This window comes from Trichechus manatus, unplaced genomic scaffold (genome assembly GCF_000243295.1).
Source record: "Trichechus manatus latirostris isolate Lorelei unplaced genomic scaffold, TriManLat1.0 scaffold00088, whole genome shotgun sequence".
NCBI classification, from domain to species: domain Eukaryota; kingdom Metazoa; phylum Chordata; class Mammalia; order Sirenia; family Trichechidae; genus Trichechus; species Trichechus manatus.
In genome coordinates this window covers 7,638,407-7,666,114 of record NW_004444024.1, presented here as the reverse complement: position 1 = coordinate 7,666,114, position 27,708 = coordinate 7,638,407, and the positions used below count along the sequence as shown (strand labels likewise).

The following is a 27,708-nucleotide window of genomic DNA, read 5'->3' as shown; positions in this document are numbered from 1 at the left end:
ACAAATAAGGCAACTAAAGTTCAGAGAAAGTGAGTAACTTGTCCTATGTCACATGACTAGTAAATGATAGATCTGGGATTTGAACCCAGGCAGTCTGGGTCTGTTAGGCCCTAACTACTACCTAGGGACTCCCGGGAGCTTACTTTTCTAATGTGCTCTCCTGTTTTGAACATCTAAAGGATGTACCATCAGTGGACTCTCGTGTGTTAAGAAGATGCCCTGAAAAAGGTTCCTGCTCTGGAGATAAAATGAAACTTGAAGCCAGGCTGAATCAGACCACAGCCCTGACATGAACACCAAATGACGATTGTTGTATTGGAGCATCGATGAAAACATTAAAACCCATGGCTGCTGACTAGCCCTGTATGCTCTAGCTACAGAACCTTCTACAGAAAGAATATGCTGGATACTTATTAGATACAGTGCCTCTTTTATAAAAATCTTTCTAGGTCATCCCCCATTTTACAGATGGGGAAACTGATGTCTCAAGGTAGTATCTTGCTCCTAAGAGGCAAAGCCAGGACTTGATCCCAAGTCTTAAAATCCAAATTATAGTATTTTTTCTACCAAAGGTGGAAATGTATTAAGGGGCAGATTTTGCCTTTGTATAATAGAATTTTTTTTTAATAATTTATTTTTGCTGTTGAGATTATACACAGCAGAGCATACACCAATAACTTCTACATGTACAATTCAGTGACACTGATTACATTCAAGTTGTGCAACAATTCTTACCCTTCTTTTCTGAGTTGTTCCTCCTACACTAACATAAACTCATGGCCCTTTAAGTTTCCTATGTAATCTTTTGAGTTGCTGTTGTCAATCTGATCTCATATAAATAGATCTTGAAAGAGTACAATGCTCAAGGCAGATGTTTTATGTAAGAATAAATTTTTTAAAACTGTAAGAATTGAATGAGCTGCATTAGGAGATACAGAATTCTCCATGCTGGATGTGTTTCAGCAGAGATTGAACAAGCTCCTGATAAGTATACGGCTAAGGAATTCAAGCATCATGTGAGAAGGGGGTTAGACTCAACCTTTTAAGTTCTTTCTACCCTGACATGCTCAGGTTCTGTGAAATATGCGAATCTTGATTTTTCTGCATCTAGTTCCACATTTTTTTTCACTGAAATGCAAAAATCACCTTATATTAAATAGGCCTGGAAGAGAGCATAAAGATCATTCCAGTGTGGCACCTTCATTTTACAAGTGAATGCACAAACTCAGACTGAATTAGTGGCAAAGCCAGGCCTCCTGATTCTTAATCCAGGGTTTTCAATATAGGGTCTATTTTTGGGTCTTTGTAAGTGGTCTACCATGCACTCAGTAGTCAAAGCCAGAAACCTATGTGTCACATTAGACTCCTTCCTCATCCCTCATAAAATCAGTCATCAAGTCCTTTAGCTTCTATTTCCTTAAGCATTTCTTGACTGGGTCCTCTTATTATATTCACTGCTTCTATCCTGAGCCAGGCCACCATCATCTCAAAGTACATCATTGGCCTCCTAATTGATCTCCTTGCCTCAACTCCTGCTCCCTCCAGTCCATTTTTCACACAGCTGTCAAAGTAATCTTTCTAAAACCCATAAATCTGATCATGCCACTCCCCTGCTTAGACTTAGTTAAGTAGATCACTAGTGGCCCCAGGATAAAGTCTAAACTATCCTTGAAGGCTCCTCATGACTCTACAAATCTCTCTGGCCTCATACTCCCTGTCCCAAATATGCCGTTCTCCAGCTATATAGAATTACCTATAGTTCCTCAACTCACCATGCTCTCTTACCTCTAGCCTTTGGACCTGCTGAGCCCTGGAAAAACTCTGCAGATTGTCTCCTATGCTTCCTTTCCTCTCATTCTCAGTACTCGGCCTCATTCTAGAACCTATCGATGACTCCCATGGGCTTGGTGCATTGCTTCTATGTTCCCATAGCCTCCTACACATTCTTCAAGCATGGAATTATCACTGCATTGCAGGTTCACAAATGCAAACCTCTAAAGAAGGCAAAGTAAAAGAGAGAAGTGGCCTAGAGGAAGACAACAGAGACTGAAGAACCAGAGAGCACATTCACTGTCAGAAGAAGGCGAGTACTTATTTGGCTCCACTCAAATAAGCTAAGTGTGGGCATGGTGGTATCAGATCTTCCAATTCTTCCAGGAAAGCCAGAAATCTTCATTTTCATGTAAAAAAAAATACTCAATTTTTAAGTCTTGGAAACTAAAGCAAATAACATTATTCTAAGAAACAAAACATGTCTTCAGGTAGATTTGTGCCAGTTTGCAACTTCTCTTCTGTAAACGTGTGTTTACAGGTTTGTTTGATCCAACTAAGTTGTGAGTACCTGGAAAGTAAGAACTCTTGGCATGTACCAGTCAAGGAAAGTATGAGTGAGTACTGGAATCTAGAGTGAACTCAGCATCACCATGGTAAAAACCTGGTGCCTTTGAGTCGATTCCAACTCATAGCGACCCTGTAGGACAGAGTAGAACTGCCCCCATGGGGTTTCCTAGGCTGTAAATCTTTACGGAAGCAGACTGCCACATCTTTCTCCTGCAGAGCCGCTGATGGGTTCAAACTGCCAACCTTTCAGTTAGCAGCCGAGCACTTAGCCCTGGTGCCACCAGGGCTCCTTCCGCCATAGTAGTAGGCTTGTAAAAGCAAGCCCTGAGATTCAAGTTTCTGAAAAGACTTTATATTTGGCTTTGACATGACTGATCTCAGCAAACAGAATGATGGGGCAGAAAGGTACACACCTAGCACTGGGCAGACTTCTTGTCTTAGAAACCACTCAGGCTAGAAGAATTTAAGTGGGCAGATTGAATCAAATTTTTTTTATTCAATCTTCCTATAAATTCAAATTGAATGAAACGTTTAATAATTAAGACATGAGGCTAAATATAGTGGCATGGGGGAAAGCAGCTTCTCTCCAGGCTCTGAAAGTTTCCGGCACTGACCATAAGGACCAGGTTCAGAAGGAGGGGCTATTTGTTATCAGGTTCTATGCAAAATTTAATAACCTCACTGCCAGATACTTCTGTCTCTAAGAAGTTTGTATTAAGTTCTGTTAATGGGGAGACAACTCACTTAGGAACAGTGATTACACCCACACCTAATGCAACACCCACTGGAGCTGTCTCACTTTACATCTGACAGATACACACAAAAAGAAATTGATTGCATCAGCAGAGAAATAGTCTTGGTTTTACCAAATATTGCTCCTAACTATACAGGGGCCTGGCTTTCTGAGATCTAGAAAGATCCTGGCATGTGACAAATGGCTGGCTGCAGAAAAGGGCACGGAGCAGGACCTCCCCAGACTTCTATCCCAGGTATCAGGCCTGTGGGAATCTCACTCCCATGGGCCTCCTATGGAGCAAGGCAGTGTATGGTAGAAAGGGATCAAGATGGCATATGGGGTTCTGATCTGGCTCTGTCACTTACTTGTTGGGTGAACTTGGGGAAATTTTCCACTCTGATTACCTTAGCTCATCTTTTCTTGCCAGACCACATCTTAAGTTGCTGTCCAGTTTATGGATTGGCTCCTCTTAGGTCAGATGCCCAACTGGGCCAACCAGGTGGCAGGATTATGTGGAGCAAAATCAGCTTTCTGGGAATGCTGCTTCAACAGGGCAGGGGTGGAGCAATTTTATTATGACCATGATAAATATCGTATCTAATAAACATCTAGTTAAAGAGTTGTCAAGTAAACGTTTGTTTGGTGAATAATGAACATCTCATTCTTTAAGACTCAGCTTAAGTGTCATCTCCTAAATGTCATCTCCTTACTGAAGTCTTCTCTAATTTTCCTTCCATCTTAGTAGGATAAATTAGTCCTTTGTGTCACAACTGAACCTTGTAACTATTATACTATTAATGCATTATATCATTACTGTTTACTTTCCTGTCTCTCCCATATAAGTCCTTGAAGGCAGGAACTATAACTTACTTATTCATCCAGGTACCCTCAGGGCCCAGAAATAACTGGTCATAAGACCATTAGTAACAGAATCTCAGTAAATGGGCATGAAAGAGAACTACCAAGTAAATGAGTGAGAGAGAGTAGATAGTTCCTTTGGGCTCTAACATTCTGTGCATCTATAAAATACTAAGCTGCTGTATTAAGGACCATAAAATGAAACTAGCTGGCTTTACACAGCAGCCCCATTAACAGAAAAATAATGACAACAATGACTTCAATTTATTGAGTCCTTACTACATGCCACGCAGTGTGCTAAGACTTTATGTGAACTACCTCATTTAATACCTACAATGACCCAGATATTATCCCTATCTGACAGGTGAGAAAAGTGAAACTCTGAGAGATTAAATAAATGCCCAACCAGTGAGTGGCAGAGAGCCACAGTTCTAGGTGAAGGCTATTTGACACCAAAGCCCATATTCAAAACTCTTTAAAGAAGAAAAAAGAAAAAGAAGGTGATGCTGATAAATTAATATAGTTCTATCAGTCTATTCTAAGGCTTCACAAAGGCCACCTGGGTACTTAATAGAACACAGACTATCAGAGCCAGAAGGATCCTTCAAAGGGCATCTAGTCCAATTCCAGCATTTTATAGTGATGAGATCAGAGGCTCCTTCTTTTGTTATCTGACAGTTGCTCCCTCACTTCATTCGGGGCTCTGCTCATATGCCATCTACATGAAGACCTTCCCTGGCCACGTATCTGAAATAGCCCTCCATCACTCTTTGTTTTCTTATCCTCCTCTTATTTTTTTTTCATACAAGTTTCTTTGTATATTATGTACTATTTATTTGTTTTCTTGTTTATTTCCCCCACTAGAATATAAGCTTCATGAGGGCAAAACTTTGATTGCTGTTTCTCTGTAGCACAGCAGTGCCCAGCATATAAGGAATGCAATAAATATATTAGTTGAATTGATAGTTAAACATTCCAAAGCTTCGACTGCAATGTGATTTTAATGTACTAAAACTTTTCTTCAGTCTTCAAGGCAGAAAGCTTTCTTTATTTTTGCCTTTAGTTTCTCATACTTCCAGCCCAACATTTACATCATTAAACTTGGGTAAACATCTGACTCCTCTCCTGATTACCAGCCACCCCCCTCCCCGCCCCCGGAGCGGAACTTGCCCTAGTCATCTGTGTATCCCAAGAGTTTAGCACAGGACCTGGCATAAGTAGGTGTTCAAAAATGCTTGTGGGAGGCTGGTGTGGAGAGTGATAAGAGTGATAGTCGCAGGCATCATTGCTTAGTGGTTTATTCTCCTCTTAAAGCTCCATCAGCAGGTGGAATGGAAAACACCTCCCACTCTGACTCCTTGGGCAACCAAGGCATTATACTCCTTCACTGCCTGCTGTGTCTGGAGGACTCGCACATCAATGCCTTGTTTCTCGAGGTACTCCACAGTTGATGGAGGCACCTGGGAAAGAGCAGAAGAGATGAGTAAGTCAGAGGGAAGGGCCCCCCAGGCTTTCCTTTCCTGCCATGAAGCAAGTGTACTAGAAAATTGGACAGTGACAACTGTCACTCCTCAATCACCCAGCATGTCACCAGTCTAAAATTTGGCAGAGAGTCTGAGGAGTTAAGAAGCTCTCTGAGAAGCTGACAAAAGTATTATAATATCCACATATAAATCTCAAGTGAAATGGAAATGGAAAAGGCATGAATGTTGGAGTCAGACAGCCTTGGATTTAAGTCCTGACTAGTAGTCTGACTTTGGGTAAGAGAATTAAATTCTGAGCCTTTGCTTCCATGTCTGTAAATTAGGGATAATAATATCTAGCTTGCATGGTTGGTATGAGAACTAGTAAGCTAAGGTTTGTAAAATGTCTAGCATGGTGTAGATCATAAAGTAAGTAAACGTTAAACGTTGGGGTCAGGCCAACCTGAGTCCAAATTCTAACTTTGCCATGTACCAACCTAGAGACCTTAGGCCAGTTATTTAAAGTCTCTGAGCCCCAAATTCTTCACCTGTAAAATGTGGCTAATAATACATCACAGAGTTGATGTGAGGATGAAATTAACTCGTGTATGTATACTGTAGCACATGTCTCCTCAGAAATGCCTTTCTTGACCACCAATTGAAAGCAGCCTGTAATAAGTCACCATTTAATTTCCTTCACAGCATTTATCACCATCTGAAATTATTGTCTACCTTTTTATTATCCATGAGGGGCATGAGCCTTGTTTGTCTTGCTTATCTCGATGTCCACAGTGCCTAGAATAGTGTCTGACCTATAGAAGGTGCTTAATAAATATTCTGCAAATGAATTACTATGAAAGGTCATCAATAAGGGACAGCTATTATTGGATGCTATCTTCTCAACTCTGGCTTGCCCTGAATATTTTTTTCTAAGTAGTTTTTAATTAGACTCTGATTCCTCAGAAAGAACTCTGAGTGAAACATAAAAAAAAGTCCTGTATTATTTTTCTATATGCTTGAAAGATTTTATAACAACAAAAGCCTTACAGATAGAACTTACTTTAATGGGAAAAATAACTAGCTTAAACTAAAAAACATAAATAAAGGGTACATCAGTAGGGAACTGGATTTTAGGATATGTATACAACAGAAAGAATAAGGCAGATCTCTATGTACTTATGTGGAAGGCTGTCCACAATATAATAATGTAAGTGAAAAAAAAGTTACAGAATAATACATAGAGTGTAATAGTATTTATGTAAACTGGTTATAAGTGTATACATGTATATCTGTATGTGCAAGTGTACATATATTTGCAGATGCATACAAGGAGAACTGAAGCAGAGCAGTATACACAAAATGTGGAGATTGGGACGGGGAAATCTTTTACCTTTTTACTTCTACATTTCTGCACTGTTTGAATATTTTACAAGGAGCATGTTTTACTTTTGTAATTTAAAAAATTGACTGTATCTAAGAAAAGAAAAAGTACTCAAAACATGTAAAGAACCAAATATTGATAATTATAGGGTTTGAGAAATAAGCCCTCCAGGATGAGGTATTCCTGAGAACTAGCTGAAACAACACAGTCCCAGGATTAGGCAGAAAGAGGAGAGTCTTAACTCTCATGATGAACAGTAGTGTGTGCAGCCATTATTCTATCCTGGGTCATCCACGGGCTTAGCAAACTGAGTGTGAAGGATATATAGAGGTGGACTTCTAAGAAGGACATACCTGTAAGGTAAAGGTCCAAGAGATCACACCAACTGTCATCAGAACCCTGTACATACCGATACCTACCTTCAAGGCCTCACTCATGCCTCGGCCGATCACAAGAGTCTGCACACCCTTCTTGACGACTTCCTCCACATCTGCAGGCTGCACACCAGGAGAATGCTGGATGTGGAAAGAGAAAGCATACCAGGTACCTGCTCTTTTAATCTTTCTTTGTAATAGGCATTCTTGTGGGATTCACTCATTCATTCAAGAAATATTTACTGAAGTTTATTCTGTGCCAACCATTGTTCTGGGCTCTAGAAATAACAGAGAAGATACAGTGCTGCCCTTAGGGAGCTCCAAGTCTAGTGAAAAATGTAGAGAACTAAAAAGGAAATGTAATAGTTTTACAGGTGCTACAAGAAAAGTTCAGCGTATCATGAGAGCATAGATAAAGGGCATCTAATTCAGACCTGGTTGAGGGGTTGATGGGAAGGCATCCTAGAGGAGGTGGCACTTAAGCTGAGATCTAAAGGACAAACAGGAATCAACCAGGTTAAAGGAAATCAAGTGAAAAAGGCCTCCCAAGTAGAGGGAATAGCATGTACAAAGTCTCAGAGGAAAGAAAGAACCTAGTGAACTGCAGGTAATTCGGTTTGACCAGAGTGTGGAGTGACAGGTAAAGGAGTAGAAAGAGGTGAGGCAGGAGAAGAAAGGTACTTGCATGCCATGCTAAAATTAGGATTTTGGAAAAATTTCATAAGAAATCCAAAGTTTCCTTTTTTCTGAGCCCCTTTCTGACTTAAGTCTGGGAAAACTATGCTTCAAAACCTACTGTCTTGGTTATCTAATGCTGCTATAACAGAAATACCACAACTGAGTGGCTTTAACAAACAGAAATTTTCTCACAGTTTAGGAGGCTAGAAGTCTGAATTCAGGACGCTGGGTCTGGGGAAAGGTTTTCTCTCCCTGGTGGCTCTGGGGGAAGATGCTTGTCTCTTTTCAGCTTCTGTTTCCTGGTTTCTTGGAGATCTCATGTGACATGGCATCTATCTTCTCCCAACTCTGCTTGCTTGCTTGGTTGCTTGCTCAATCTGCTCTTTTTATATCTCAAAAAAGATTGATTTCAGACACATTCTACACTAATACTGCCTGATTAACATAGCAAAGAAAACTCAGTGCCGAGTGGATTATAACCCTAAGTATGTTGTTGTTGTTAGGTGTTGTCCAGTCAGTTCCGATTCACAGAGACCTCAAGTACAACAGAATGAAACACTGCCCGGTCCTGCAGTACTATACCATAAGTATAGGAGTTAGGATTTACAACACATATTTTGGGGGGACACAATTCAATCCATAAAACCTACCTATCTCTGTAAAGCCTTCCCAGATTCTCCCAGGCATAATTTAAGGTGAGGTGCTTAAAGAAGATTAACCTATCATTAAAGGATGGTGGCTTCTGAACTGCCTCCACTTTAGCAAAGGGGATATAAGAGTTCAGAGTTCGATAAATACCAGCCCAACATACTGGCTTCACCCGTTACGCAACTGCACAAGGATGAGGCTCTCGGCACTGACACAGAGAAACAAAGCGTTCCTTCCCTATTCTTTCATTCATTCAACAAGCATTTACTGAGCACTTACTCTGAGTCAGGTCCTATACTAAGCACTAGGAACGCTGGGATGAACCAACTATTGCTTGGAGGAGTTTGAGGCAGGTGAGGTTAGCGAACAGGTACAAATAGTTACAATAGAAAGAGATAAAACAGAGTTGAGGATCTCAGAAGTGGGAGTGAGAAAATATGAGTGGGAAATTGTCAGGGAAGACATATGTTTTAACTGGGTCTTAAAGTATGAGTGGGAGTATGCCGTGATACAATGGCTATAGCCATGACACATTCTAATCGTAATTAGAGATGGCAGAGGGGGAGTGCTGCTGAAATTATCAAGAAGATAACAAATGGACCAGAGAAAGAAGGATTTTTCAGTCTAGAAAAATGATGGTCTAGAGGAGACAGAATTGAAATTTATGTATTTATAAAAGGCATGGGGAGAGTAATATGAGTCATTTAATTAAATCCTGGGATAATAATATCTTACATGTTTACAGTTGCAGTTTTCGTAACACATTCATATAAATTATTCCATGTGATCTGCATAATGATGCTGTAAAGTAAGTACAAAGGCATCCAACCTCCTCGTTTTATAAAGAAACTGAAGTTCACAAAAGAGACACAAGTTCGCCAAGACTACACAATTACTAAGTGGTGGAGCTGGGATTTGAACTCAAACATGTTTGACTTCTGATTTAACACACTTTACTAGAGTATTGTAACCAGGGAGCAACTTTCTTGAAGCTTGAAAGAGCCAAACCTAATGACCACATAGGGTTGTTGTGCTTATCCCAGGTACACAATAAATGTTAATTTAAATATAAACCTGAATCTTGCCTAGACCAATCTCTCTCTCTCTCTCTCATACACACAACACACACAGCCAATAGACGAGATAGAACAGAACATTAAAATGTTTAATATTTCAAAATTATAATTTTCGATTAACCCCCAAAAAAGGCAGAAACAAAGAACATAGGTATAAATAGAAAACAAACAGCAAGGTGAAAGACTTAAACCTAACCATACTGATAATAATATTAAATTTAAATGGATTACATAGTCAAAGGCAAGGATTGTCAGACTGGATAAAAAATTAAGATCGAACTAAATGCTGTTTTCAAGATATGCACTTTAAATACACAGATAGTGGGTGAAGCGTGAAAAAAGACACAATGCAAACACTAAGCTGACAAAAGCTGGTGCGGTTATATTAATATCAGGTGAAGTAGACTTGATGACAGGACATACTACTGGAGATGCAGAGTATCATTTCATGATGATGAGTTGTTGTTAGGTGCCATCTAGTCGGTTTCAACTCATATTGACCCTATGCACAACAGAATGAAACACTGCCTGGTCCTGCACCATCCCCACAATCGTTGTTATGCTTAAGCTCATTGTTGCAGCCACTGTGTCAATCCATCTCATTGAGGGTCTTCCTCTTTTTCGCTGACTCTCTACTTTACCAAGAATGATGTCCTTCTCCAGGGACTGATCCCTCCTGATAACATGTCCAGAGTATGTGAGATGAAGTCTTGTTATCCTTGCTTCTAAGGAGCATTCTGGTTGTACTTCTTCCAAGACAGATTGGTTTGTTCTTCTGGCAGTCCATGGTATATTCAATATTCTTCACTAACACCATAATTCAAAGGCATCGATTCTTCTTCAGTCTTCCTTATTCATTGTCCAGCTTTTGCATGCATATGAGGTGATTGAAAACACCACAGTTTGCGTCAGGTGCACCTTAGTCTTCAAGGTGACATCTTTGCTTTTTAACACTTTAAGAGATCTTTTGCAGCAGATTATGTCATGATGATGAGAGGCTCAATTAATAAGAAAAATGTGACAATCCCAAATCTGTGCACTCTGAACAACAGAGCTTCAAAGTATATGAAAAAAAAAAAAAAACAGAACTAAAGACAGAAATAGACAAACCACAACTATGGAAGTTTTAACAACCCTTTCTCAGTAATTGATAGAACAAATAGACAAAAAGTCATTAGGATACAGAATATTGAACACCATCAACCAATTTGACCAAACAGATATTTATAGGTTACTATACCCAACATATCACATGACTCTGCTATCACACACCTAAGTATTTATCCTAGAGAAATGAAAACTCATGTTCACACAAAAACCCGTATATAAGTGTTCGTAGTAGCTTTATTTGTTGTACTCCAAAACTTGAAATTACCCAAATGTCCAACAACAAGTGAATGGATAGACAGATTTGTTATAATCCAAACAATGGAATACTACTCAGCAATAAAAAGGATCAGACTACTGATACAACAACATGATGAATCTAAAATATATTATGCTAAGTGAAAAAAGCAAGTTCAAAAGATTACATACTGTATGATTTCATTAATATGACAAGTAACTATAACATGAGTATTAATTAGCAAAAATTTTAATAAGGCCTATATATTAGATAATAGTATTGTATCAATGTTAATTTCCTTAGTTTGATCCTTGTATTGTGATTATGTAAGAGAATTACCTTGTTTTTTAGGAACTACATACAGGTATTTAGGAGTAAAGCGGTATAATAGCTTCAACATACAATTCAGAAAAAAAATCTATCGATCGACTGATCGATCAAAAGGTAGGTAGATAAAGAGAATGTTAACAAAAATATAATAAAATGGAGGGTGGGGAGGGAGGGTGAGGGTTATTTATTAACTAGATAGTAGATAAGAATTATCTTAGGTGAAGGGAAGGACAGCACACACTACGGGGGAAGTCAGCACAACTGGACTAAACCAAAGCTAAGAAGTTTCCTGAATACAGTCAAACACTTTGAGAGACAGAGTAGCAGGGGTAGGGGTCTGGGGACCATGCTTTCAGGGGACACCTAGGTCAACTGGCATAACAAAGCTTATTAAGAAAATGTTCTGCATCTTACTTTGGTGAGTGGCGTCTGGAGTCCTAAAAGCTTGCAAGCGGCCACCTAAGATGCATCAATCAGTCCCACCCACCTGGAGTAAAGGAAAATGAAGAACACCAAAGACACAAGGAAAGTATTAGCCCAAGAGACAGAAAGGGCCACACAAACCAGAGACTTCATCAGCCTGAGACCAGAAGAAACAGATGGTGCCCAGCTACCACCAATGACCACCCTGACAGGGAACACAACAGAGAATCCCAGATGGAGCAGGAGAAAGGTGGGGTGCAGAACTCAAATTCTAGTAAGAAGAGCAGATTTAATGGTCTGACTGAGACTGGAGGTACCCCGGAAAGCATGGCCCCTGGATTCTCTATCAGCCCAGAACTAAAACAATTTCTGAGGCCAACTCTTCAGACAGGGATTGGACTGGACTGTGGGACATAAAGTGATACTTGTGAGGAGTGTGCCTCTTAGCTCGAATAGATACAAGAGACTAAACGGGCAGCTTCTGTCTGGAGGTAAGATGGGAAGACAGAAAGGGTTAGGAGCTGGTTGAATGGACACAGGGAATCAGGGTGGAAAGGAGGAGTGTGCTGCCACAGTATGGGGAGAGCAATTAGGGTCACATAACAATGTTTATGTATAAAATTTTGTATGGGAAAAAGTAAAAATAAATAAATAAAATGTTAATATTTGGAATCAGGGTAAACTATACATGAGAATTCTTTGTACTATTCTATATCTTATCTGTAAGTCTGAAATTATTTCAAAATAAAAAAGTTTCTAAAAAAAGTATAGTAGTATAGGTAGGTTACAGATTAGCAGGAAGACACCACATACAGTCACACATACACACTCATCTGCTCCCTGATTTATTTAGCCAAGGAAACAGAACTTGACAGAAGCCAGGTAGCTACACAAAGCAGAAGCAGATGCAGCATCTCTTCACTGGATTTCCTCATGTCTCTTGACTCCTTGTGGGTTGTGCAGCTAGCTGCTGGTGACATTCTTCACTCAGTCAGTGTTCCAGAGCTCATAACAAAGCTAAATTCTCTCTGCTATCCTTTTATAGTCAGGCTTATGTCATCAGCACCTTTCTAAGGAATTTCCACTAAGACTGTATGTGCCCATATTTAACGATATCAAAGACTGTTCTAAGTTAGAACATCTGCATGTCAAACAGTGAACCAAACTGATCAGCAGCAAGGGTACATCCTCATCTTGGGCGAGGATGTGGAGCTAGTGCCCAGGCATCTCTGAACAGTGTCTCTGCTTCTGGCTTTATCTGTTTTCCACAAAGATCAGCAGGATTTGGGGAGGTTAGATTCTTTTCCTATAAAGTTATTGAGATTCATAAATTTGTTAAAGGCAAAACAAAAAAGGGGGGATATATTTTTCACTTTATCAAAACCATTGGTTCTTAAGAATGAAGATGATTGGTTTAGTTGCCCTTTTTATTACCATGGTTTTGTGATCAATACTAGAACCACCTTGAACTGAATACATATGACTTAAAGAACCTCAATTTTTTTCTGGGGATACATCAGGGTTGGACAGCTTTACCTTCCTTAAGCAAATGCATTTATTGGAATTATTAAGCCATTGCTTCATTTAACAAGGAACAGCACTTAATGTGAGTAGCACTCCGATGCTCAGACTCTAAGCTCACATTCTAGTATAATGAAACAGGGACACTGACTGCTAGAAATCACGTGAAAGGTCAGAAGAGAGTGTAAAACCACAATCCTCCAGAGATTCACAGACTAGAGGCAGCCACAGACCATCAGAGTTGCTGGATCAATGGAACTCAAATGACGAATTTGGCTGCTGCGTGCTATACTGCAGGCTCACGGTGTCATGTACACAGCAGTGAAAGATAACTCTGCAACAGCCTGTGGATCTATGCGTTGGCGGGTGATTACTCACAGCTTTGTGCAAAGGCTTGGGATTGTTATTGAGGCGTCCTCAACCTGCTACCAGCTCCTTCTCTGCTTCTTCCAATCCCTCTGGGCAAACCACTAAGGCTCTCTTCCCTTATTGAGAGTCTGATTCTGTTCCTCTTCTTTAAGAGGCTTTGTTACACTACTTAAGGTTGTAAAAGCTTATTATTTTTCCCCCCTTGGGGGAAAGCTATTAATTGTGGAAAAATGTCCAGCTAATACCCATTATGCCAGCTAAACAACAGGGTGGCATCCTATATGGCTCAGGCATTTCCTCCTATTTTATATTAAATTTGAAGAGAAAACATTCCTAAATTATACTTTCAAGAAAGTGTTTCCTTATGCCTAAATGAAGGGAGCATAAATGGGTAGTGGCAATGCCATTATCTGGCTATTTTGCTGATAAAGGCAGAATTCTATGAGTTAAGGTTAAGGATCTCTGGATGTGTCACCTATGGACACTGCCTGAGTTCACATTCTTGTTATAACTTGTCTGAATTCTCTCTGCCTCAACCAGGGCAGAGGCCTATTTTTGTGCCACAGGCCCCTCTGGGAGTCTGATGAAGTCTATGGTTCCTTCTTAGAATAATGTTTTTAAATGAATAAATAAATAAAATACATAGAATTACAAAGGAAACCAATTTTATAGAAATAGAGTGATCAAATATTAAAACAAATGTGTGATCTAGTAATATATGTGCATCTTTGTTAGTTTAGGAGACTGAAAATCTTTTCTAAAAGCCTACTAGCAGGGACAGATTACCCAATAAGTGAGGTAAGCACATGCTTAGGGCATCAACAAAACAGGGGCACCAGTTGTTCAAAGCAAAGACCCATAGATGCCAAGCAGACAGGACACAGGAAAAGTGAGCACTGCAGTGGAAGGGAACTGGCAGGGCACTAAATAAAATGGATACCAGCTGCAGTGCATGAGAATGTGCCAGCCGAAAATAAAGTTCATGCAAGGTCATGAAGGTGCCCGTGCACGGTTGTTTTTAAGCTATGAGGTCTCTACAACTTCAACACCTTCATTGGCATCTGTGTCCTATGGTCCCCTCCCATGTAACTGAAACTCCTTATCTTGGTGGTCTCTTGGAAGTATACTATTTCCTTCTAATAAACAAGAGTTGCGGGTAAGCTGTCAAGTCTAACTCTTGCTACATTCACCCAATACACAATTAGATCCAACATGAGCGGTTATGGGGCAAGGACAGATTATATGAATAGATAACAGGTCTCTGATCCATTTTGAGAGAACCATCTTGTACATCCAAGTCTGCTGATGGAGCAGCTCCAGCCAGGAGGGCCAGCAATGCTCTTTGCCATGATACACAAGGGTATGCTCTTGCGTACGTCCTGGCAAACAACCAATGGGAACTCCAGTCCTCTGGTGACCCTAAGCACATGCTTACCTTGCTTATTGGGTAATCCATCCCTGTCCTCGAATCGTACACTCAGATTCCAAATACCTTAGAAAATATTGCTGAAGAGCAGACGTGAAAAGGAGATACCAAAAAAGAAGCTGAAAGCATCGCCAACAAAATGCAAACACTAAAGTACGTATTTATGTTGGTTATGTACAATAATACAGTGTTTTCATCAGATGAGTCAAGTTCTCCAAGATTCAGAAGTAAATTTAAAGACATGAACAGATCTCTACCAGTCATTAACAGAGTATTTACATAATTTAAGAGAAGATTTTGAGAATTTTGAAAACACAACAAAACAAATACTGCCAAATACTGATTACAAAGCAGTCCACTGTTGCAGAAGCGTTAGAAAGAAACAAGTGACTATTTAAAAAAAAAAAAATACACGTGAGGAATGTGCTTCTTAGTTCAATCAGATATATAAGACCAAATGGGCAGCTCCTGTCCAAAAGCAGGATGAGAAGGCAGGAAGGGACAGGAACTGGCCAAATGGACACAGGGAACCTGGGGTGGCAAGGGGGAGTGTGCTGTCACATTGTGGGGATTATAACTAATGTCACAAAATGATATGTGTATAAATTTTTGAATGAGAAATTAACTTGAGCTATAAACTTTCATCTAAAGCACAATAAAAAATAAATAAATAAGTAAAAAGAAAGAAACAAGTAAACGGAAGAAGTGCACCAGAAGTATTGAGCGCCAAAGATCAATTTCATGTAACCCCATAATACACCATCACTGACACATTTGAATCTTACATGAAAAGAAGGGCCAAAGTGTATGAAGTTCTTTCAAATAGATTTTCCTTCTTAAACAATGTGGATATACCTCTTGAAGAATGTTAAGAAGGCATCCAAGAAATAAGTGCAGTCTTATCCTGATGACTTAAACACAAACCTTTAAAGGAGAAGTGCCACAATTTCATTCTTACGTGAGAACTGAGTTTACAGATTCAGGAAAGACAAATAATACTCATGTAGGCATGTATGATTCAATAATAGAAGATAAAATACAATGCATATTTCCCAAAGTTGAAACTGCTTTATGCATATTCCTAACTTTAATGATCACAAACTGCAAAGAGAACACTTATTTTCCTCCTTAAGGGGATTCAAAAACCCTCAGCATACAACAATGATTCAAGAAAGACTCAATTCATTATCCTTAATATGTATGGAAGTAGATATTGTTCTGCAGCTTAATTGTGATGAAATCATTGAAGGATTTGTAAGAGCAAAGAATAGAAATGTTTTTAATTATAACGTGTTAGAGATGAAAAATCTATCTAAAAATAAAATGTAGTGATTTGCTGTAATATTTGTTTCCTGATCAATATAAATTTTCTTTTATGACATCTTTTCACTCATATATTCATTCATAATTACAGGATTTATTATGAAACAAGCATCAAAACTGAAGTTGTTTTTAGGTGCCGTTAAGCCGGTTCTGACACATAGCGACCCTATGTACGACAGAACAAGACACTGTCCAGTCCTGCGCCATCTTCACAATCGTTTTTATGCTTGAGCCCATTGTTGTAGCCACTGTACCAATACATCTCGTTGAGGGTCTTCCTCTTTTTTGCTGACCCTGTACTTTACTAAGCATGATGTCCTTCTCCAGGGACTGATCCCTCCTGATAACATGTCCAAAGTATGTGAGACGAAGTCTGGCCATCCTTGCTTCTAAGGAGTATTCTGGTTGTATTTCTTCCAAGACAGATTTGTTTATTCTTTTGGCAGTCCATGGTATATTCAATATTCTTCACCAACACCACAATTCAAAGGCGTCAATTCTTCTTTGGTTTTCTTTATTCATTGTCCAGCTTTCACATGTATATGAGGTGACTGAAAACACCATGGCTTGGGTCAGGTGTCCTTTAGTCCTCAAAGTGACATCTTTGCTTTTTAACACTTTAAAGAGGTCTTTTGCAGCAGATTTGTCCAATGCAATATGTCTTTTGATTTCTTGACTGCTGCTTCCATGGGTGTTGATTGTGGATCCAAGTGAAATGAAATCCTTGACAGCTTCAATTTTTTCTCTGTTCATCATGATGTTGCTTATTGATCCAGTTGTGGCAATTTTTGTTTTCTTTATGTTGAGGTGTAATCCATACTGAAGGCTGTGGTCTTTGATCATCAGTAAGTGCTTCAAGTCCTCTTCACTTTCAGCAAGCAAGATTGTATCATCTACTAATGTAGGTTGTTAATGAGTCTTCCTCCAATCCTGATACCCTGTTCTTCTTCATAGAGTCCAGCTTCTTGGATTATTTGTTCAGCATGCAGATTGAATAGGTATGATGAAAGGATACAACCCTGACATACACCTTTCCTGACTTTAAACTATGCAGTATCCCCTTGTGCTGTTCGAATGACTGCCTCTTGATCTATGTACAGTTCCTCACGAGCACAATTAAGTGTTCTGGAATTCCCATTCTTTGCAACGCTATCCATAATTTGTTATGATCCACACAGTCAAATGCCTTTGCATAGTCAATAAAATACCATCTTTCTGGTATTCTCTGTTTTCAGCCAGGATCCACATGACATCAGCAATGATAACCCTCATTCCACATCCTCTTCTGAATCAGGCTTGAGTTTCTGGCAGTTCCCTGTCGATACACTGCTGCAGTCGCTTTTGAATCATCTTCAGCAAAGTTTTACTTGCGTGTGATATTAATGATATTGTTAGATAATTTCCGCATTTGGTTGGATCACCTTTCTTGGGAATAGGCATAAATATGGATCTCTTCTAGTCAGTTGGCAGGTAGCTGTCTTCCAAATTTCTTGGCAAGTAGGAGTTGTTTTAAAGCAAAATTAGTGAAAGTCAATTTTTTTTGTTGCGGGAGATCAACAGAATTTTACACTGATTGTTGAAACAACTAAGTTCACTGACTCATTCTCCTTGCTGTAGAATATGTGGAATATTCTTTCTGTAGAAAATGTATATAGTAAAAATCTTAGTACCTCTCATCCACTAAAAATTTTATAATCCCGTTCATCTTATTCTGCTAAAATGGCATACACCACTTTTGCATTCAATCGCTACTATTATAGTCACATTTAAAAAGAAGTTACATCATTGATAGCTAAGACACACACACACACACACACACACACACACACATATATATATATAGATAACTCACATATCCTGTTCAAATGCACGAGTAAGCAGAGGAGGGGGCACCAGAGATTATCACTGTTTAGGGCCCTCACATGCCTTAATCTTGTCCTGCCCCCTAGCAGACTTATCCTCACATCTCATAGTGCCAGACCGTTAGTTGTCCTTTCAAAATTCCATTCAGCCCCTTTTCTGGGGCACATGGCTGTTCCAGCTAGAGATTCCATTTTCATTGCTCCCTTGCAGCTAGGTGTGGCCATGTGACTGTGTTATCATCAATATAAAATTCAGTGGAACGTGAGCAGAAGAAATGATGCCCAATCTAGATTTGGGCCTTAAAACATTGGATGTGAGCTTTTCTTTTCTTTCTCACTCCTTACAAGTTAGAACTCTGGCATGCTTACAAGCAGCTTCTACCTTTCTACAGGAAATGTAGGAGATGGTGGAGCAACACGAAGGAAAAAAACTGGATCCCTAGATGACCCTATAGTACTACTCTGACACACATAGGGTCACCATGAGTTGGAATCAACTCGACAGCAACTGGTTTGGAGATGACCCTGTGTGGCATGAAGCCCCCTTCCCCCAGCTTAGACTGGCCACGCTAATATATGAGACAGACAAATGTATTTCTATCTTTTTTAAGGCAATGAGTTTCATGTTTTCTAGTACAGCAGCTTTCCTAAGTGAAACCATGACTGGTTAGACAAATCATTTGGGGTGGACTGGATGTTAAGTGTTAACCACACTAGACTACTACAGTGGACTATGTCTGATATGCAGAATATATACAAGGGAGTCATATGATATGGGCAATTATCTTATGGGAATTCAACTATATATTTTCAGACAAAGAGAAAAAAAAAGAACTATTTAAATAGTGAGGGTTATTCAGCCGTTCTGCTCAAAGAGCACAGGCCGTGGATTGAGCATGAAATAGCAGGCATGTAGCTGCTATTCCTTCCATTTCAGTTTCATAGTTGCTGTTTACAATGTGAACCTTTTGTCTCACTGAATGTGTTTCTAGAGTTTAAAATTACAATATGTATTTTTTCACATAACATGGACGCTAACTGCAAGGCAACTATTTTATCTGGTCCTCAATGAAAGATAACCATATGTTCTAACATGAGGGAATCTTCTTAAAGGATTTACTATGAATGATTATTATTTTAAGGGCTAACGTTAAAATAAATCCCCGAATAAGACTCAAGTCCACCATATTAGCCTTAATAAATCAGAATGGTAGGATCTAAGGCTTGGAGAAACCTTAACTATCAATCTAGCCCCAACCACCTGCACCATATTATTAGAATCTCCTGTATAAATAAATGTTTGCAGATACTGGTGACCAATTGAGGAAATCTTCCCATGATTCTACTCTAGCATTTTTCCACACTTGTATGTCTATGCATATGTTCTTCCTGCCAGTAAACTGGTTTCTCTTAGTTTACCTGGGAAACAACCCCTTTAAGAATCATGTCAAAGATCACACTTTCTGTAAAGGCTCCCCTAACTCACCCAATCTTAGGTACCCCTTTCTCTCTGCTCCCATTGTACTTCTTTCATTCACCTACTATAGCACTTACTACAATTGTCTCTTTGCCTGATTCCCCCAGAGAGCTCCTTGAAGGCAGAGACTATGGCTGATTTATTTATGTATCACCAAACTTTAAGAAAATGCCTGGCCCCCTGTAAGCAGTGCCTATATGTTTTTAAATGTTGAATGATAATTGTACATATCAAATCCATTTTTGGATGCTAAAATGTCTGAGTTTCAATAAAGTATTCTGAAATGCTCTAAGAAATACCCAAAGTGGTTTCTTTAATTCTTGGGAGTTTCCACATTCTATTTTGTTTTCAACTTTGACTTGAATAACAAAGAAAACAATATCATGTTTATTTTTACTAATAAATTTAATCATTTCCACATTTCAAAATCGACCTTCTCATAAATTGTCGGTGTATCAGTCAGGCTTCTCTAGAGAAACAGAACAAATAGAGCGTGTGTGAATTAAAAGACTTATTTTTAAAAATTGGCTCTCTTGATTGTAGGAGTTGGTAAATTCGAAATTTGTGGGGTAGGCCACAGGTTGGAAACTCACATAGGAGTTGATGTTGCAGTCTTGAGGAGAAATGTCTTCTTTTTCAGGAAATCTCAGTTTTTAGTCTTAAGGCCTTCAACTGATTGGATTAGGCCCAGCCACATTTACTTAAAGTCAACTGGTTGTAGATGTTAACTACATCTACAAAATACCTTTACAGGAACATCAAGGTTGGGGAGTTTTCACACTTCTTTGGTTCTCTTTGCGTGGCTGCTAATTGACTTGGCTTTCTTTTAATTCTAGTATATATATACATATATATATATATACACAGATACATATAGATATATATATACCCTTTCAGCCTAACAAAAAGAATACATAAGTGACCATGAATGACCAATGTATGTTCCACATAGAAAACTCTCCTCTAAAAGGAAAATTAGTGTCTTAAGATAGAAGTAAGCGAGGACAGTATGACATAGTAGAAAAGGTATGGGCCTAATTTAGAGTCAGAAAGTCTCAGGTTCAAATTCTGATTCCAAAAATTATTAGTTTTATGACCCTGGAAAAGCTATATTTGACTAGGCACATGTTAGTTGTTTAATGACTGGTAGTGATTTGCACCTGGTGGCATAACGGTTAAGTGCTCAGTAGGTTGGTGGTTCAAAACCACGCAGTGGCTCCGCAAAAGACCTGGTGATCTGCTCCTGTAAAGATTACAGCTTAGAAAACCCTAAGGGGCAGTTCTATTCTGTCACATGGGGTTGCTAAGAGTCAAAAATCAACTCACTGGCACCTAACAACAACAGTGATTTGGGAGGAGGTGGTAATAATTATTCAAGGACACTGCCTGGAGACAAATTTTCTTGCCATTTCCATTCTGTAATTACTATAAAATCCACACACACACACTTTTTAAAAACTAATAAATAATGAATCACATTAACCTACCTCAGAGGGAATGTCACAAAGGCAAAAAAAATTGTTTAAATACATTTTAATGAAAAATTCAATTCAACATTTTTTAAAAGAGACAAATTCCTTTCCCCAGAGCCAACAGAGAGAGAGAAGGCTTTCCCCTAGAGGCGGCATGCTGAATTCAGACTTCTAGTCTCCTAAAATGTGAGAAAATAAATTTCTGTTCATTAAAGCCACCCACTTGTGGTATTTCTGTTACAGCAGCACTAAGAAATTAAGACAGAATTTGGTACCGAAAAGTGGGGGTGCTGCTCTAAAAAATGCCTAAAATGTGGAACTGGTTTTATAATTGGCTAATGGGTAGAATCTGAAGACACTTTGATGTACTTCATAGTAAGGTCCTAGATTGCCTTGAAGAGACTGTTGGTAGAATTATGGACATTAAGGCCGATTCTGATGCGGGCTGTGGAAGAATTGAGAGCTGTGATGAGAGCGTCTATTATCATGAACAAAATGTTGCTAGAAACGTGGACCTTAAATGTGCTTCTGGTGAGACATTAAAAGGAAATGATGAACATGTGATCGGACATTGAAGGGAAGGTGATGCTTTTTACTTGTCCGAATTATGTTCAAATGTTTGATGGAAAGTAGAACTTGTGAGTGATAAACTTGGATATTTGGCTGAGGAGATTTCATGGTTTCTCCTTGCTGCTTACATTAGAATGTGGGAGGGAAGAGATGGAATGAACTGTGCAAAATGAAACTAGAATTTAAAGATCTGGAAAATTCTGTTGTACAAACTAAGGACACATGTCTTAGAACTCTCACCAAGGACATGGTGATTCAATCTTTTGCTAAAGAGATTAAGCTTGTAACTGATATATCTGTTCAACCACTGAAGCAAAAATCCCATCAGTTTAGACTGAAAGGGACAGAGACAGTACAAAACGAAGGAAAGCTGTCTGCCTCCTGGAATTCTATAGGCAGGAATTGGGCTAATGGAGTGACTTATTTAGGAACAAGACAAGAATGTCTTGTTCTTTCCACTTCTATTCAACATTGTGCTGGAGGTTCTAGTCAAGGCAATTATGCAAGAACAAATAATAAAAGGCATCCAAATTGGAATGTGAAAAGTGAAACAATCTATATTTGTAGATGAAATTATCTTGAATATAGAAAATCCTATGGAATACACACACACACACACACACACACACACACACACACACACACACAAATGATTAAAGCCAATAAGCAAATTCACCAAGTTTTCAGGATACAAGATCAATATACGAAAATCAATTTTACCTCATACTAGCAATGAACAATCTGAAAATGAAATTAAGGACACATTTCACCTATAATAGCACCAAAAAGAATAAAATGCTTAGGAATAAATTTAACAAAAAAGTGCAAGACTAGTACATTGAAAAGTATAAAACATCATGGAAAGAAATTGAAGAAAATCTAAAGAAAAGACATCTCATGTTTATGGAGTGGAAGACTGAATATTGTTGAGATGGCAATACTACCCAAATTGAGTTATAGGTTCAGCATATTCTCTATCAAAATCCTACTTGGCTTTTTTGCATAAATTGACAAGGTGATCCTAAAATTCATATGAAAATGCAAGGGACTGAGAATACAGAAAACAATCTTGAAAGTGAAGAACAAAGTTGGAGAACACACATTTTCCAATTTTGAAACTTATTACAAAGCCACAGTAACCAAGGCAATGTGGGACTGGCATAAAAACAGACATACAGACCAATGGAATACAACTGACAGTTCAGGAATAAACCCATCTATTTATGATTAATTCTATTAGAAGACAACAAGTGTAGAGAAATTGGACCTTTGTTCACTGCTGGTGGAAATGTAAAAAGGTACATCTGCTTTGGAAAATATTTCCTCAAAAAGTTAAATTTAGAGTTTTCATTTGGACCCGCAATTATACTCTTAGGTATATACCCAAAAGAAATGAAAACGTGTCCACACAAAAACTTGTATGTGAATATTCACAGCAGTATTATTCGTAACAGCCAAAAGATGGGAAACACCCAAAAATCCATCTACTCATGAATGGATAAACAAAATGTGGTATATCCATTCAATGGAATATTATTCAGCTATAAAAAGGAATGAAGTATTGAAACATGTTATAACACGGACAAACCCTGAAAACAATATGCTAAGTGAAATAAGGCAGACACAAAAGGTCACATATTGTGTGATTCCATTTAGTATATGAAATGGTCAGAATAGGCAAATCTTCACAATAGGTAACAGAAAGTAGATTAGTGGTAGCCAGGGGCTAGGAAAATGGGAGGGAGGGGAAGGAGGATGGGCAGTTTTTTGCATATGTTTATGAATACACTAAAAATCACTGATTTGCATTTTAAAAGAGTGAGTTTTAGGGTATGTGAATTATAGCTCAAAAAAAAAAAAGAGAGAAATAGTTATTTCTTTTCACTTGGTTCCTTAATGTCTTAAGAAGTTGGAAGCTATTTGAACAGCTTTGTGCAGTGCCAACCAAACACAACAATCTTACCTCAGTTCCTGTTTCTCTCCAATCCCAAGCCCGACTGCCCCCTGGCCACACTTTGCAGTCCTTATAGGTTTTAGTAGAGCCTTCTACTTTCATTTGTCCCCAGAAGAGGGAAACAATTTCAGGGGAAGACATATGGAGCTTAATTGAAATCTGAAATTAAAAGAAAAATATACTACATTAGTTATGAAGTAAAGTTTATACACCTACAAAAGTACAAGCAGCATCCCACTTTGGTGAGTGGCATCTGGGGTCTTAAAAGCTAGCCAGCGGCCATCTAAGATGCATCAATTGGTCGCAACCTACCTGAAGCAAGGGAGAATGAACAACACCAAAGACACAAGAAAAATATTAGCCCAAGAGACAGAAAGGGCCACGTAAACCAGAGACTTCATCAGCCTGAGATCAGAAGAACTAGGTGATGCCTGGCTACCACCAATGACCGCCCTGATAGACAACACAACAGAGAGTCCCTGATGGAGCAGGAGAACAGTGGGGTGCAGAACTCAAACTCTAGTAAAAAGACCAGACTTAATGGTTTCACTGATACTGGAGGGACCCTGGAAGACATGGCCCCCAGACTCTCTGTTAGCCCAAAACTAAAACCATTCCCGAGGCCATCTCTTCAAAGATTAGACTGGACTATGGGACATAAAATGAGACTTGTGAAGAGAATGCTTCTTAGCTCAAGTAGATACATGAGACTAAATGGGTAGCTCCTGTCCAGAGGTGAGATGAGAAGGCAAAAACGGACAGGAGCTGGCTGAATGGACACGGTAAATCTGGGGTGGAAAAGGAGGGGTATGCTGTCACAGTATAAGGAGAGCAATTAGGGTCACATAACAATGTATGTATAAATTTTTGTATGAGAGATTAACTTGAAGCATAAACTTTCACTTAAAGCACAACAACAACAAAAAAGAATATGAAAAAAGTAAACAAGCAAAAAAAAAAAAGTACAAGCAGCTCTGGTTCTCTATGATTTATGAAGTATCTTTCTCATTCATGTGATTGGCACCTCCTCCCTATAGAGGTCTAAACAGTAAAATGTTATCCTTGGGATCCTGAATCACCCATGAAAACCAGATACTACAAGTACTTCTCAGACGAAATCCTTAGGATATTTTCTGAGAGATAAAATTAAAAGGTGGAGATTTACTTCAGCATGATGGAGTGAGGGGGTCAACACATTCTCTCCCCCCAAAACAAGTATAAACAAGTATAAAGCTGGACAAAACTGTCAAGAAGCAACCAGTACAGTACTCTAGAAATCAATTAAAGGCATATTACAAACTGAGAAGCATTTATTCATGAAAACCAATTCATAAAAACCAACAATAAATCTCAAGATTCTGGCAAAGCAGCTCAAAAGAGATGTAACTCATTGAGGAAGAAAACGAACAATCTAGAATTGCCTGGATTGAACAGGCAAATAGGAGGTAGACTAATCACTTATAATTACCTACTATATAAGCTGCTTGGCTATTGGCAATAACAGGTAATTAAGCCCCAAAGTTTTTAGAATATACAAAAAGAACTGCCTATCATGTCGACATGTTTCATTGCCAATTGTGTCACTGACTGAAAGATAAACATCTGTCATAGGAGTTATATACAAAGACGTCAGTTTCATTTTCCCATCCAGTCATCTCTGCCTGTAGTAATTCTTTCTGTTCTTGAAGTCCTAGTTTTAATAGCCTCCTCATGAAGTCTTTCCTGTGTCACTGCTTAGACTGTATCTGCGCATCCTCTGTGCTCCAATACCTCCTGGTTTATTATTATTATTTTTTAATTGTGCTTTAAATCAAAGTTTACAGTTCAAGTTAGTTTCTCATACAAATTTATACGCACACTGTTGTGACCCTAGTTGCCCTCCCTATACTGTGACAGCACACTCCTCCTTTCCATCCCTGATTTCCCATGTCCATTCAACCAGCTCCTGTCCGTTTTTGCCTTCTCATCTCGCCTCCAGACAGGAGCTGCCCATTTTAGTCTCCTGTATCTACCTGAGCTAAGAAGCACTCTCTTCACGAGGATTGTTTTATGGCTTATAGTCCAGTCTAATCTTTGTCTGAAGCGTTGGCTTTGGGAATGGTTATAGTTCTGGGCTAACAGACAGTCTGGGGGCCATGTCTTCCAGGGTCCCTCCAGTCTCAGTCAGACCATTAAGTCTGGTCTTTTTACTAGAATTTGAGTTCTGCACCCCACTTTTCTCCTGCTCCGTCAGGGACTCTCTGTTGTACTCCCTGTCAGGGTGGTCGCTGGTGGTAGCTGGGCCTGGTTTATTCCTTAATAGGGTAATTACCACACTAAACTATAGTTATTGTGTGTGTGCATCTACTGTATTTTACACAAATAATGTGCACCTTCTACGTTTGTTTGCCAACTGTGCCCTCCCCCTGTGAGGTATTTTCATAAGTTCCACTATGTCAATTTTTTTTACATGTTGCTGTAAGAAAAAAGCATAGCATGCTTATACCTTGTGTGTGTGTTGTTTGTGTAAAAATACGGTATCTATTTAAAATCTTCCCATTACAGTGTAAGCTCCTTGAAGCAGGAACTATTTTTTCTATCCTTAGTATTTGTCATAGGGCTTTGTTCCAAGTATTGGATGAATAAATAGTTTTTAAAATAAAAGGATGAGAACAGATACCATTTATTGAGTATCCACCCCATACCACAAACTTTATATGCATTATCTCTAGTTCTCTCAAGAAACTTATAAAGTCAGCATTAGTATTACCATTTTAAAGTAAAAAAACTCAGGTTAAGATAGGTTGAGTAATTTGATGAGGTTGATAAAACTTGGTTATGCTGGGTTCTGGAGTTTAAACCTGAAACCATATAACTCTTTCTAGTATACTATACAGACGTCCTGTGCTTTTTGAAAGTTCACTTTACAGTACTTCGCTTTTATGAAAGTAATCTGAAAGAAATGTGAAGATTTTTACTTTTATGAAAAAAGGCGAAAAGTGGAAATAGCGTTCAGCGTTTGTTTTGCATGCATTGAGTCATTAAAAGAGGCAGCACGCACCGAGCAGCGAGAGTGGCGTAGCCAAGTTCCTTCCCCAGGAACTACACTCAGCATCTCAGTATCAAGCCATCATTGCTTTGAGCTGTGTCTGTGAGCATCTGTGCTTTATCTCCTTTCGTGCATCCATTACCAAGATGTGTCCTAAGATATCAGAAAAGCCTAAGAGAGCTCATAAGGGTGTTATACTTAGCATAAAACTAGACGTAGGTTATTTTTTGGGTCTAGGAATGCTCAAAAGTTATTTCCCATATAAATTAATGGTAATTGCTTCTTCGCTTTATGCCAATTTGGCTTAGGAAAGGTTTCATAGGAACACTCTGCTTTCAGATAGCAAGGGAAACCTGTATTGCTTCTTTACAGATCATAGCAGTAAAAGTTTTGGATGAAATAAATCAGGGCAAGAGTAAGAATGAGTACTGTATTTTGATGCAAATAACCTGTGCCTTCTGTGTTTGCCTGCAGCAACCCCTGCCTAGCCCCTAGGTATTTTCTTAAGCGCGCTATGCTAATTTTTTACAGTAACCCCTAGAAGAGGATTGGCATGGCAGCGCTTGCGAGGGTGCCTCGTTGGGGAGGGCGCAGCTGGCAAACAGACTTAGAAGTCGCGTGTTATTTCTATAAAATATGGTAGATGAAAAATGAGACTCTACTAACAAGTCACAAAAATATCACTACAAATTTCTGTTTAGTAAAAATGCCTCTAAAACTGGACTCCCAAATGTTGTTCCGAATATATCACTTTAAAAAATGTTTTTGCAAGAAATTCAGAGAAAAAAAATCTGTAATGTGTAAGGATCCTATTTTCTTACTTTATTAATATTTCATGGAAATTAAAAATATAATCTTACATGATTGCCATGGTTATACAGTCATCACTTAACATTCTAACATAGTCCTTATGAGATTATCCATTACAAGTATGTACAAAATAACTCAACGGTTAGAATTTTTGTCCAGTTGTACAATGTCAGAAAGCATATATTTATTCACTACTTTAAAAAATTTTGAGCTTATACAATATGTAGGCATCCTGCCAGATATT

The 27,708-nt window shown here is 38.7% G+C and overlaps 1 protein-coding gene across 1 annotated transcript in view; it reads right to left on the bottom strand.

Moving 5' to 3' along the window:
- Window positions 1-4,929: 4,929 nt before the first annotated feature.
- Window positions 4,930-27,708, bottom strand: part of AAMDC (adipogenesis associated Mth938 domain containing) — a 30,298-nt gene continuing 7,519 nt past the window's right edge. The window contains exons 2-4 of the mRNA XM_023736594.1: window positions 23,636-23,785; window positions 7,198-7,293; window positions 4,930-5,394 (exon numbers count right to left, since the gene is read on the bottom strand). Coding sequence (XP_023592362.1) covers window positions 5,254-5,394; window positions 7,198-7,293; window positions 23,636-23,767 — 369 coding nt within the window. The 5' untranslated portion in view covers window positions 23,768-23,785 and the 3' untranslated portion in view covers window positions 4,930-5,253. The remainder of the gene's footprint in view (window positions 5,395-7,197; window positions 7,294-23,635; window positions 23,786-27,708) is intronic.